This window comes from Protopterus annectens, chromosome 3.part0, assembly GCF_019279795.1.
Source record: "Protopterus annectens isolate FY-2018-M chromosome 3.part0, PAN1.0, whole genome shotgun sequence".
Taxonomy (NCBI): Eukaryota; Metazoa; Chordata; order Ceratodontiformes; family Protopteridae; genus Protopterus; species Protopterus annectens.
Genome location: NC_056731.1, coordinates 313436648 through 313451502, shown reverse-complemented (window position 1 = coordinate 313451502; position 14855 = coordinate 313436648). Strand labels below are relative to the sequence as shown.

General features: G+C 44.0%; 1 protein-coding gene across 1 annotated transcript in view; it reads right to left on the bottom strand.

Moving 5' to 3' along the window:
- The window catches only part of UBE3C (ubiquitin protein ligase E3C), a 2314788-nt gene that overhangs the window by 964362 nt on the left and 1335571 nt on the right, over window positions 1-14855 (bottom strand). The window contains exon 15 of the mRNA XM_044064789.1: window positions 7764-7868. Within this exon, the coding sequence (XP_043920724.1) occupies window positions 7764-7868 (105 nt within the window). The remainder of the gene's footprint in view (window positions 1-7763; window positions 7869-14855) is intronic.

Here is a 14855-nt window from a genome sequence, read left to right as displayed (position 1 = left end):
AGAATAACTACTGGATTGGGAGGCCCCAGTCCCAGAAGGTTCACGTATCTCTTCTGGGAATCAGAGGCATCAAGAGACTGACAATGGAAATGCTCCCTAATAAGATAAGGAGTATCCCCAAATGACACACCCTCTAGGTGTGAGTAAGAGGTCAAATGTCCTCAACGTCTGTGTCAAAGGCAAGGGGTAAGACATATGTGACGTAGTCCAGTTACCCCTCCTACTCAGAGTCAGAGGAGATCAAGTCTCTCACAGGGAAGACTCTGTCCTGCCTTTTGAGTGGCATGATTCCTGACACAAACTGTTGTTCATGAAATGATAGAAAAGCTGAGCATATTTGTCCTAATCTGTGGAGGAGGGCTGTCTAAGGTTAGGGACAACTGTCCTGCCAAAATTTAGCTGTTGCATCACACATACAGACCTTGTAAGGAAGGCATCAACAAGGGATTTGTGAACGGGGTCTAGCCAATATCTGGCATAGACTCTCAGTATGATTTTTGGTTTGGTGTGACTTGACATGGCCAAAGAAGTGGTGGTCTCCTTACGGGTATCATCAGATGCCTCTGCTGTAACTGGTATCAAGGACAGGGGCTGTTTCTGTGCTTCTGGGGGATTGACACATTCAGACCTAAAAGCCCTAGGTGGATTATCTAGCTCAAGGGTCTCATTAATGTTTCTATTCTCCTATTTTCTTCTTTTTCTGAAGGGCAATTCATGCTGCCCCGCTGCTGAGACTGAATATGCAGATAAGACAGTCAAGCCTAAAATCCCTCTTTTTGGTTATGTACACCTGGACGGCTTCTTGCCTCTCTCAAAAATCTTAGGGTGACAGTCCTGGCAAATCTGACCACTACTGATGTAAGTGTTCTAGACTTGGGTAGTAGACACAGAAACTGTGAACATCTTTATGAGGAATCTGACACTTGCAGACAAGGGTCAGTTGTCAATCTCCTCTCCAGTCCAGCTGGTGAATCTGGGAATCTTGAGGCAATGTTACAACTGCCTCATGTACACAGACAACCCTCTCCTCCTCCCAACAAATTCCAACACATGTGAGAGATGCAACCATATAGCCAAACTGGAGGCTAAGCTCTCTCAACTCAGTACTGGCGTAACCAGTCAGGAGGAGAAGGAAACCACACTCACTACAATTCCAGTCTCACATAGACCTACCACGACAGCAAACCAAACACAAAAACATACTTGGAGGCTCTAAATAAAACTCTGCCTAAGCAGCAGAGACCTCCAAAGCAGACACCCAAGCAACCGCTACCCCAAAACAAAACACGTGCAACACATAGCTCACAAAGCCAGTGTGCCGAACAGTCACAGCCCTTAAGGCTAAACAACACACCTTATACACTTGTAATAGGTGACTTTATCATCAGGCACACTGACATCCCACTCACCAGGCTGAACAAGGAGAAGGTCACGGTGAGCTGCCTGTCGGGCACTAGGATCCGCCACATAACAAAAGCACTCAGGTCACTCCAAGGCAAGTACAAATATGAGTCAGTCATTGTCCATGCTGGTGTGAATGACCTGAGACGTACCTCCCTGGACTACATGAAAAGAGATATAGAGGAGCTCTCTGAGCATGTAGCCCAGGCCAGTATGACCCTGACCTTGAGTAGCATCTTACCCTCGCCAAGAATGATGCCACAGTATGAAGACAAGATTATCAATTTCAACAATTGGCTTAAGTATTGGTGTCATTCAAAGGGGATCCAATGCCTGTCAGCCTGGGATGACATGCTCGAGAAGCCACGATGCTTCGCTAGGGACGGCTTGCACCTGTCACCCCTGGGCTTTCGGATATTGGCAAAGGCTCTTGCTACCCCCATAGTGCCTTTTTTAGGCAAGGCTCAAAAGACAAACCCACCTCCATAGGTATCACAAGTGATAAGAAACTAAGAGTAATGTTACTCAACGCCAGAAGTCTAAACCTCAAGATGCACGCACTCGAAACTCTCCTTAGCATGGAGAACATCGATATCTGTGCAGTAACAGAAACCTGGTTCAAGGCTCTCGAGAGCACCCCAGCACTACCAGGTTATACCTCATACCATGCTTTTCGGCCCCAAAACTTGGACCGAACCACAAAAGGAGGGGGAGTATCAATATTCGTCAAAGATACCCACACCTCCAGGTTGGTGGCACAGCACGAAGCATCAGAGACTATCCATGTGCAACTAACAGTTGGTAAAACTGCCTTCCAGTTTATAGCCTGCTACAGACCACCCTCCCAAACCCAGGAACCCCACTCGGCCTTCCTGAGAACACTGGAAAATATGAAGGTCTCTCCAAACACCATTATATTGGGTGACTTCAACTACCCAACCATAGACTGGGAGCATTACTCTAGCTCCCAACACCCTAGCCCAAAGGTTCCTAGAATTTATAAACTCAAATGCTATGGAACAACTTGTTACCACTCCCACAAGAGGGAAAACATACTGGACCTGATCATCACCAACATGGGGACTCTATGCTCCAGACCAGAAGTGTATCCCTCACTGGTAAGATCAGACCATAAACTAATCTCACTGGATATTCACATCCCGACCCCACCCCTTGCCCAGAAAACCACAGTGAAAAACTTCTCTAAAGCAAATTTCACACTCCTCAAAACCAAGGTGGAATCCTTCAAAGCCCCCGGGCCTGTGGATATTACGGCCCAGACCGCAAAATCCTTTATAAACGCATTCTATGAACACCTTCAGGAATGCATGGATCATGCAATCCCAAATAAAACCAAGACCCAATCCTCCAAAGGCAGATGTCCTGTCTGGTGGACCCCAGCCATAAACAAACTATACAATAGAAGGAGGAAGCTACTACATGATAGAGCAAAATCCCAAAAAGGGAAGGCATCTCAGATCAGTATTAGCAAAAAACTACGGGCACTCATAAAATCGTCTAAGGCCAGCTTCGAGAGAAAAATTGCACAGGACACTAAGGATAATCACAAGGCTTTCTTTAGTTATGTTAGGAACCTGGGTGGGAATTCCCAGATATGCTCAGAATTAGTCCAAAATGACAAAAAATACACTGAACCCACAGACATTGCCAACATCCTAGCTGAGAGGTTCAGCGCAAACTTCTCCCCCCCTCCCCACCAAAAAGGCTAATATCTATCCCAGCAGAGTGCTGCCCCCCTGACATCTCAGATGCTCAGGTAAGAGCTGCCTCTCCAAAGCAAGAAACACAGCATCAATGGGACCAGACGGTGTCCCGGGCTGCATCCTACATGAACTCCAAGAAGAGCTAAACCCAAACCTAAAACTACTGTTCAATCTCAGCCTTACTACAGGATATGTACCCAAAGAGTGGCGTACAGCAACAGTGGTCCCTCTCCACAAAGGTGGTGCCTCAACGGATCCTGGAAACTATCGCCCCCTAAGTCTCACTAGCTTGGTCTGCAAAGCTATGGAAAGGATCATCATGGACCTTATAAATAAAGATATTGGGGACCTGCAGACACTGGATCCTACCCAGTTCGAATTTGTTAAGGGCAGATCCTGCCTCTTGAACCTGGTCGATTTCTTTGAAACAGTCACCAAGGCCATTGACAAGGGGAAGGTGGTCCACACAGCCTACCTAGACCTTGCAAAAGCCTTTGATACAATACCCCACTCGGGCATTATAGATAAGCTCACCAGCTTAAACATAAACCCCTATGTCACTAGATGGGTTGCAAACTGGCTCAAGGACAGAACCCACATGGTAAGAATAGCTGGAGCCACGTCAGACTCCAAACCAGTTACAAGTGGCGTCCCACAAGGCTCAGTCCTGGGACCTCTCTTGTTCGGTATATATTTCTCGGAGGTACAGGCCAACATGGAAGGACTGTGGCTGACCAAGTTCGCAGATGACTGCAAACTGGGCGCCATAATAGTCTCTCCAGCCGACACAAGCATCCTCCAAAACGGCCTCATAGAAACAGACAACTGGTGCCAGAGTCATGGCCTCAAGCTAAACGCCAAAAAGTGTACAGTCATCCCCTTTGGCAAAAACAAAGTGCCCACAAATTACCACATAGGTGGTAATCCATTAAGTACAGAAGAAGTAATTACGGACCTGGGGACCCAAGTTGATAGCAATCTCTCATTTGACAACCACGTGGCCAAAGTGGTTAGAAAAACATTTTATATAGCCCACCTAATCATGAAGGGATTCACATCTAGATCAGGGGAGGACATCGTGCCTCTTTACTCATCCCTCATCAGGCCCATAATTGAGTACAATGCCCCTTTTGGGATGTACCTTACTAGACACCTGCAGCAACTGGAAAGACCCCAAAAGTACCTCACCAAGAGGATCAAGGGGCTCAAACAGATGCCGTATGCTGCCTGGTTAAAGAAACTCCAGCTCTACTCAGTGGCATACCGCCTGCTCAGAGGCGATCTGTGCCTGACGTATAAAGCCATGTCCAACCCGGATTTAATGGACATGCTGCACCTCAGAAAATCCAAATCCCATCGAGCTATGCGCTCGAGGGACTTGAACCTCAGCACTGAAATAAATAGGACATGCTGGAGGGACAGATTCATAACCCAGAGGCTCCCTTCACTCTGGAATAAAATCCCAGTCCAGGTTAGGCAGAGTCCCTCATTGACTCTCTTCAAGAGGAATCTTGATGAGTGGATGGGAGATCGTAGGTTTACCCCGGGTATCACTTCTGTGTCACTGTTAGACAGAGGCACAGTATACTAACCTTGAAAAAGGGCATAGCAAAATTAATTTAATATGGGTGGCGAAAGCCATACACACTCTGGCTTGGCTTATAAATGCCCTAGGGCAGATAGCCTAGTATGAACTTATGAACCTATATCTTTGTTTATAAGTTACACAACATAGAATGATTTCCTCACCACTGTAGACATGTGATGATCAAAGGCTAGATTACTATCTATGTCTGTCCCTAAGTCCCTGACTGCTGGGTCAACTTTAAGGGGTGTGTTGTCAATATGATAGTTGGGATGGATTACTTCCCAAAGGATACTATTATGCATTTCTTGGCATTTAGTTTTAGTCCATGGTTTTGACACCAGTTGTTTGTCTGTGTCAGCCCCTCCTGGAGAACATTTGTGTCAGTGGGAGATTCAATGACAGCTCCTAATTTGCAATCATCTGCGAATTTGGTCAGCCAGAGACCACTGACATTGGTCTTGACTTCAGTGAAGTAAATGCCAAAGAGGAGCAGTCCAAGGATTGATCCCTGAGGGATTCGACTGGTGACTGGCCTCTTTGTAGAGGTGGACTCCTGAATTCTAACTTCCTGTGTCCTGTCTTTGAAACATTTGGCTATCCACCGGGTGACATACGGATTTGTACCTAACCTCTTGAGTTTGTCAAAAATGCCCGAGTGAGATATTGTGCCAAATGCCTTGGCCAGGTCAAGGTAGGCAGTGTGAACAATTCTGCCCTCATCCATTGGTTTGGTGACCTTCTCAAAGAAGTCCACCAGGTTGAGTAGGCATGATCTGCCCTAGATGAAACCAAACTGGGTTGGGTCCAGTGTCTGGAGATTTACTATATCTCTGTTGATCATCTCCATAATTCTTTCCATGGCTTTACATATAATACTAGTGAGACTTACGGGTCTGTAGTTTCCAGGGACTGTAGATGGGCCCACCCTTGTGCAGAGGGATGACTGTTGCCTTTCTCCATTCAAGAGGCACAAAGCCTGTTTGGAGGCTACAGTTAAATAGTAATTCACAGGGCCTAATAGGTCATGCTTCATGCTATTAGAAGGCATCCTGGGATGTTGTCTGGGCCCACTGATGCAGTGTCCTTGGTCTTAGAGAGAGCATTAAGGACCTGATAGTAGGGGGAGGCAGATTTGATATTTCCTGAGGGAAATCCTGCTCCAGCTCCAGACAAGTGGAGTACCTCAGGGTTCAGTCCTGGAACCGCTCTTGTTTAGCATCAACTTCTCTAAAGTACAGGCCAACACTAAGAGACTCTGGCTGACAAAGTTCGCAGATGACTGAAACTGGGAGCCGTTACTGAATCCCCAAATGATGTGGATCCTCTACAAAAGGGCCTTACAGAAACAGATGTTAGGTGCCAGAGCCATGGGCTCAGGCTCAATGCCAAGAAATGTGTAGTTATCCCCTTTGGGAAAAAACATGTACCCGTGAATTACCACACAGGTGGCAGTACACTAAACACCGAAAGTGTGATAACAGACTTAGGGACACAGGTGGACAGTGGTCTCACCTTCAATAACCACATCACCACAACAGTCAGGAAATCCTTCTATGTGGCACACCTCATCACTAAGGGCTTTTCATCCAGAAAAAAGGAGGTCATTGTCCCACTGTACTCATCCCTCATTAGACCCATTATAGAATACAACGCCCCATTTGGTATGTACCTCTCAAGACATCTGCAACAACTGGAAAGGCCACAGAAATACTTCAGTAAAAGAATCACAGGCCTAAAGCAGATGCACTATGCTGACCGCCTTAAAAAACTCCAGCTATACTCTGTCGCATATCGTCTACTCCAAGGCAATCTCTGCTTAACATACAAGGCCATATCAAACCCAGAGCTGTTGGACATGCTACACTTAAAGAAATCCCAATCCCTCAGAGCCACAAGCTCCAGGGATCTAAACCTTGTCATCACAATAAACAAAACATACTGGAGGGATAGGTTCCTGACCCAGAGACTCCCCAGACTCTGGAATAGACTGCCCATACATGTCAAGCAGAGCGCCTCTATGGCCCTCTTCAAAAGGAGCCTTGGTGATTGGATGGGAGAAAGAAAATTCACCCCGGGGATCACGTCAGTCGCCCTGCTAGACAGGGGTCCAGGAAAGTAAATAGTGTGGGAAGAAATAGCCAGGGAATTGTTATGGCTAGTCTTGTATATGCCCTAGGGCCGATAGCCTAGTACCAACCTATGAACTTCCTTCATCTGTCTAGGGTGGACATGCCTACATCTCTGTGCATTCGTTCTCCAGGCATCTGACAAAGCACAAAACACCCACAGAAAAACAATACAGCTTTGCAATAAGGTGAGTAGAAGAGGTACTTAACTGGTCTAATTCATTTAGTTCAAGAAAAAACAGATTCACAAAGCCATAGCTACAAATAAAACTTGATTTAATGTAAAATCCAAGTCACGTCACACTGACAAAGGGACTTCATCCTCAAAACTTTGTAACATGAATTGGATTTTACATTAACTCGAGTTTTATTTGTAGCTCTGGCTTTGTGAGTCCGTTTTTTCTTAAGATGCTTATTGGACTTTACCAATGACCATGTTAGTGCGTTTACCTATTTCTTCTTTGTGCATTTGACTAATTTATTTAGTCACGGGTCTGAATTGATGCTGGGCTGCAACTCAGTCAACTGACGTGATCATTAACATGGCAAGAAAGAATTAGAGAGGGTGTTCAGGTGTATACATCTACACGTCATATATAAGTGAAACTGTCTAAGGTAAGGTGATGTTAACCCAACACATGGGGAATGGGTGCTCAGCTCTGAAAGCAGGCCAGACATTTGATTCAGCCTGTGGAAAAGCTCTTTATTGTTATATTTCAAACAGTGACCCATATGAAGGTATACTTCATTATGTGCACTATTTTTTTCAGCAAAATCCAGTATCTGACCTATCACAGTTTTTATAATCAGTGCCAAAGTAACTGAACACTGTCAGACATTTAGCATTACTTTTTGACTATTTATTACTAGCTTTTTCAATGTATGCTTGTGTTGCCTACTGTAATTACCATTTATCAAACATACCTTGTCAGCCTTGATGTTAACCTGTTCAGAAAGCCAGTGATGATGAGGGCAGAAATTACGCCTTGTATCTCGAGACTTCAGCATTTTAACAAGGTTGGTAATAACCTAATTGTCAAAAAAGGATGCATTTTAACACAAGCCAAAAACACTTGAGAAAATAAGCAAAGAAGGCATTCTTATTTAACTAAACTGTATTTGACAACTTCTGATCTGAGGATTCAATTAAAATTAAATGTTTTTTTTTCATTTCCTTTACTTCTGAATAATTTGCCAAATAGCACTAGAGCATAATTTAAACATCACATGATTAGCATGCCATTTTATGTGCAGTATAAAAGAAAAATAACCATAGTTGCCTATAAATGACCACTTACATCAATTAGCTAGAATCTGCTTACATCAGCCTGACAAGAGGACAATCTTCTTACAGTGCACTAAAGGCCAGCAGTCAAATGGATGTCAATATAAAAAGAAACGGATTATTCTCACCTTTGATGCTATGTTTTCTGTTCCTTATTAAAACATTCAACAGCTCAATAATGGAATTAAGCTTTTTTTTAAAGAAATCACTTAGATTCTCCTTGAATAAATGCTGAATAAAACATGGCTATTTTTGTTAAAAGGAACGCTATGTTATACTGAAACCTCCCAAAAGATACATGTACTCATACTTTTTTGAATACACACAGCATACTGTATGCCCTCTGCTTTGTAGCCTACATAAAACGCATAAAAGACTATCCCACTTTAAATCCACTTATACACTTGAAAAAGACTTAATTTTTATTGAATTGGTTTTCATTAATTTATTTGTTCAGGTTAGAGTACTGCACAACAAGGGTCCATTTTCAGCCAAGACACTGATAAAAAGATGTGAAAAAGTAAACAGGCATAGAAACAGTGACTCATTATAAAAGTGTGAAAAAAAGTACAAAAAGGTACACCTGCAATATTATGTAATCAGCTTGCCGAAATGTTAAAAAAATTGTAATACAAAAACAATATAATATGGATATAGTACATAACATCAGAAAATAAAAACACCAGCAGTGTAACATGCTTTCCAGTAAGGTCACCATCAAAACTACCACAGTAATGCAAATAATTCCACATAGCCAGTATGGTCAAAAACTAACACAACTTTGTGCAGCAAGGTATTCTTTTCTGTTTTCCAACTAAATGGTGCTATGACTACAAAAGCACATAGTTTTTCTGATAAAAAACATCGCAAGGCTAATTAAAAAGCATTAGTGTGAAGGTACACATGTCTGGGAGGGAACCCAGAACTTTAGCTGTCTAGCATAAAGTGTTTCTTTACCAAAAGTTCAAATTAACCTAGGTAGGAGAGAGAGTGGCCAAAGAAAAAAATATATAAAGTTCCTGAGTGCCTACTCAAAAACATACAAAGTTTCCCCATGGCCAGCAAATTACTAGTTAACATCTGTTTTGGTTCTTCTGTTATTTTTGTTGGGAGAAACTTGATAAGAAGCAATGCCTTACCTGCCAGTGATACCAGCAGATGTCATAGGAGAAACTCTTGGAATACTTGTCACCAAAAGAATGGCAGCAGCTGAATGTTTCTCATGCAAAGATTTTAGGAAAGTACAGTTGTGTACACTTACCATAAATGTAGATTCACTGTTGCAGTCATTACATTTGGGTAACCCTGCTGGCAGGTTGCCCTCAGCCGGCCTGAATTCCAAAGTCTTGGGTCCTGCGTCGGCCACTGTCGCCCCTTCCCTGACGTCAGGTCGTCAGGGGTATAAAAGAAGCAGCAGACGCCATTTTCTTCAGTTTTTCTTGCCCCAGATGTCAGGTGCCCCCTAAAAGGGTAGCCAAACTTTATATATAAAAATCAATAAATGCACCAATGTAAATTTTACCTTCATCTATAAGCAAATACACCACAAAGGTTGTATAAATCAGAGAAGGACAGATAAGATCCATAGAAAAAAGGGGATGGTGGGTGGGCAACCTGGACTGCAACAGTGAATACACTCGAACATCTACATTTATGGTAAGTGTACGCAACTGTACTATGTTCTTCGTATTTCACTGTTGCAGCCATTACATTTGGCTAGAGTCCCAAAGCTATGGTTGGGAAGCTGGAGCTAAACAGCATCAGGAGCAGCTATGAGGCCCTGCAGTACTGCAGTGGCAAATCCTGCCCTGGATTTAGAGTAGAGTGGCAGATGATAATGCTTTGTAAAGGTGGTAGTTGAGAAGGAGGGCAAATAGATCTATGTCCGGGCATCCCCATTTCCTTGTTATCATGCTGAAGACTTGTGGATCCAGCTTCCACTCTTGGGGATCCATGAGGTTTCTGCTTAGTTCATCTGCCAGAGTATTTTCCTTTCCTGGAAGGAATTGTGCATGCAAATGTACTTGGTAAGTTAAAGCTGTGTCCCACAAGGTCATTGCTAGTCTGCAAAGGGGGTAAGAATGTGTGCCCCCCTGCTTGTTTATATACCACATAACCGTGGTGTTGTCTGTCTTTATCAGTAGTTGTCCCGGATGAAGTAGGTCCTTGAAGGCTGTCATGGCATTTTGAACAGCTAGCATCTCTTTTTGACTGATATGGAGATGCATTTGGTTTGAGGTCCATGTGCCCTGAATGCATCTTCCTGCCATGTGCCCCCCCCCCCAGGCATAATCTGATGCATCCGTTGTTAGTGTCTGCCTGGCTGGGGGTAATGTAAATGGCTGTCCCTTGTTCTGGTGACAAGCCTTTGCCCACCATTGAAACTCCTGTTGCAGGCAGGGAATGAGAGTAATCATTGTTTCCAGGCTGTGGCAATGTTGAGTCCAAACACTTTTTAGGTACCATTGAAGTTTCCTCATATGCAGTCTTGCATATGGAATTAGTAGGCTGCAGGATGCCATGAAGCCCAAAGCCTGCAGAATTTTTCTTGCAGATAACTGGGCCTTTGTTGCCAACATTGTGAAGTAGGTAGTCAGTTGCCTTTGCTTGTCTTGTGTGAGATAAACCATCTAGGCAGTTGTAATCAAGCTTGCACCCAGGAATATTACCTCTTGAGAGGGTGCTAGATTTGATTTCTTTTCGTTGACTGTGTACCCTAGGCATGCTAGAAGTATTTTCACAAACGCCAGATGTTGAAGAAGAATGTCCTTGTTCTCTGCTTGAATTAGACAGTCATCCAAGTAAGGATATATTTGTATTCCTCTTTGTCTGCAGAATGCAATTACTGGTGCCAGGCACTTTGTAAAGACCCTGGGCGCAGTAGATAAGCCAAAGGGCAGTGTAGAGAAATGGTAATGCATTGAACCAGCCTTGAATCTGAGGTATCTTCTGCACAACTGTCTGATTGGAACATGCAGGTATGCCTCTTTTAGGTCTAAAGTCACAAGCCAGGCATTCTTGCCCAGCAAGGGCAGAAGCTGCTACAAAGTCAACATTTTGAATTTTGGAATATCCAGGAATGTGTTCAGAATAGATAGGTCCAGTATCGGCTTCCAGGCCTTGTCCATTCTGGGTACCAAGAACAGTCTTGAGTAAAATCCTTGTCCCTGCTCTTGTTCTGGTACTTGCTGAATGGCCCCCATGTCCATGAGGGATAAAACTTGTTTTTGTGCCTCTGCCCATTGATTTTTTTTGGCAGATCTGGCAAGCCGTTTGCCTTTGGCAGAGTATGGAAATGGAATTTGTAGCCTTGTGACACTATATTTAGAACCCATCTGTTCTGGGTTATAATGTGCCAATTTTGAGCAAAACGTGCTAATTTTCCCCCTAAGGGTGCTGCCAGAAGATAAGTGCTTGGTCATTGGGACTGCTTTCTGTATGTTTGTGCTTTATCTTCTCCAGCTTTGGAGGCAGAAGCACCCCATTGTTTTGACCTATAAGAACCTTGCGCCTGGGATCTGCCCCTTTGAGGTCTGTCTGACATAGGAAAGGACCAATTTTTTGTAGGCCAGTGTCTACTAAACTTAGGTGGCTGTACTTGTAAAAAATCTTTAACAGTTTGCATAGATTTAGCTTTGTCTTCCATTTTCTTTAACACCTCTTCTGCCTTAGCACCAAACAAAGTATCATGCCGTAAAGGTGCATCTAGTAACTTAACTTTAACATGATCAGGCAGATGTTGTTCCTTTAACCAAGCATGCCTCCTAATTACAGAACCCATAACTGCGGCCCTGCAGGAGGCCTCCAAAGAATCAAAACCACATTGCAAAGTATGCTTTCCAACTTGTTCAGCTGCATGCAATAAATCCTGCGTTTCCTTGTTTTTAGCATATTCAGAATTTAACATAATTTTCTGTTTAAACAATCCCATGACATGTTGCTGATACTTGAGCATATGAAACTGACAGTTTAAGGCCCTTATAGCCAAAGTTGCAGATGTGTAACCCTTTTTTCCCCATCTATCTAGTGCCCTTGAATCTCTGTCAGAGGGGGTTGGGTTTTTTGCTGTAGAGGCCTTAACTCTCTTGGGACCCTGTGAAATAGTTTCTGGGTCAGCAGCAGGGTTTTTAAAAAGAAATTTGTGAGAGTCAGGAACCGTGTAATATCGGTCAGGCTTAACAGGAGCTGGAGATAAGGAGTCGGGGGTCAAACTAGATTCAAAAAACACATCATCTACAATGTCTAACACAGGGGGAATGGCTAGAGGCCTGTGCTGTGGTAGTAAAAGGACATCCCTGAGTCTCTTTTTAGATTCTGAAAAATCTTGGCTTTCCCAGTGAAAATGCTCCCTCATGGTATGCAAGGTTTCCCCAAAGGAATAATCCTCAGGAGGGGATGCTGAAGGTATAGATTCTTCAGCCTCAGAATCCTCATTGGGGGGGGGGGGGGGGTAAAGAATATCCCTGATCAGAAGAGGAATCAGAAGAAACAGAAACTTGATCTGAAGATTCATAGTCAGGGTCTTGCCTAGGCCTCTTATCAGGAAGGGGATGGGAACCCCTGATCAAGGTAATCAGGTCTTCGGCCATCTTGATCATCTGTTTTTTGGGCATAGAGGCCTGTACACGTGGCTCAAGAGTTTGTTTCTTTGCTTTAGAAGCTGCTTTAGTCTTTGAAGCTGAAGTTGTTTTAATGTAAAGATGTTGTGGTCTGAATACACCCTCAGAAGCTGGTACCTGCTCAGCGGCTCCGGACCCATCTGAGGGATTAGCGTCAGAGGATCCAATACTTTGAGTATCCAGCGGCATGGCCGACTCCACGTGGGAGTCCGTAGAGGCCTGCGACTCTAAAGTAGTGGGTGTCAGGGGCTGCGAAAGCGCCTCACTGAGAACCGGCGAACCGGTTACTGGCTTAGGAGAAGCTTCGTCGTCGGTTTTGGGCCTCAGTTATTTTTCTCTAGCCTTTTCTTTGCGTTTTTTGTAAACTCTGGTAGTCAGATGGCTATCCGACGACATTTTAGGATAATTAAACCGGCTACCAAAATACTTTAAAGCAAAATTATACAGACACTTAATAGTGTGTTGGTTAAATCTAGCATAAAACCGACAACCAGAAACGTTGTGATGAGGGCCTAGGCAAGGAATACAGTAAGGATGAAAATCCTTATGAGGTATTTGCTTTCCACAAGTAATACAATTATTAACTTTTTCTGACATCAGTCTGGAGCAAGAAAAAAGTTTCCCCAACGGGGTACTTAGCTGTATTGAAGACTTCAGTTCTGAAACTCAAACACGAAAATTTCAGGAGTCGGCCGACCGGCACTTGTGAACTGCTTCTGCTTCGGGCACCGCATGGCAAAAAGAATGAAGAAAATGGCGTTGGCTGCTTCTTTTATACCCCTGATGTCAGGGAAGGGGCGACAGCGGCCAACGCAGGACCCAAGACTTTGGAATTCAGGCCGGCTGAGGGCAAGCTGCCAGCAGGATTACCCAAATGTAATGACTGCAACAGTGAAACACGAAGAACATCTGTCCCATGCACAGGCACACAGCTTAATATCACTCAAAGGAACAAAGCTTGGAGGATCATCTCAGAGCCTAGCTTACCTGGATGGAAGTCCATTGCTAAAAATGGCTTTCCAGGTCCTGAATTTTTTGTGCGCTTTTTGACTAAGGAAAGCTCAACCCAAGGCAATTCTTCAGTTTAGAAGAGAATGAGGCATAAGGAGCCACATGCCATGGTTCCTACAGCAGGGTATACATTCCACAAAGTAGGCAATGCCCACTTTGAAGTCTCTATAGTCACCAGACCTGGATGATCAGCTGGAGCTTTAGGTTAACTGACTTGATCCCTGGTTGAGGTCTCCACAGTAACCAGGGCATGGATCAGAAGCATTCAAGGCCAAAGTCTCCTCAGGCTCAAAATGGTCGACTGGCCCAGGTTGGGTCATCCTTTCCTATGTATCGCAGCTCAGGGCAAAGACACCAAACACGATCTGATGTACTATGAAAGCCAATGTCATAGGTGTGGGATCATATTCTTATGAAACACAGCTAATTCTAGTGTACAGCACAAGCCTCTCTTATCCATGTGCTGTCCTAATGGCAGATGCACTTCACACTGATGTTTATCACTTCCCTGACACCTGGCATGTGACCACTGCATACTCACCGTTGGGAGCTAGTGGAACTGTGGGACCCCCTCTCTTTATGCACAGTCTGAAGACATGGAGGTCATTTTCTAAGACATTAGCAAGAATAAGGCCTTCTCACTCTAAAAATGCCCCAGCCAAAAAAGACTCCTCCTTTGTATATGGATCATGAGGCTCCTATGGGATGGCCTCTGGTCAACACTCCTTTCCCCAAGCAATGCTTAAATGAGTTTAAGAGGAGGGAGGAGGTGTCATCCCCCAGGAACTATCAAGGATGCCACTACAACAGACTTACTGTCTGGCAGGTAGCACACAGGATTAATGACATTAGCTGTAGCTGCTTCTTGTGGTACAAGGGCATTACTTCCTCGACCGCAATTTGCCTACTGTGTAATCTTGAGTAAGTCACTCAACTAGTAACTCCACTCCACAAAGAAACAAACTGTTGAAACACAAAAGGACGCCACCTCCCAGTCTAGCAGAAGTCGAGCTCTAAGTTGTAAATCTGTAAATTGTTGGAATAATAAATCCAAAATACGTGCTAAAATAACGCTTTTATTTATGACAAAAAAGAGCGTTT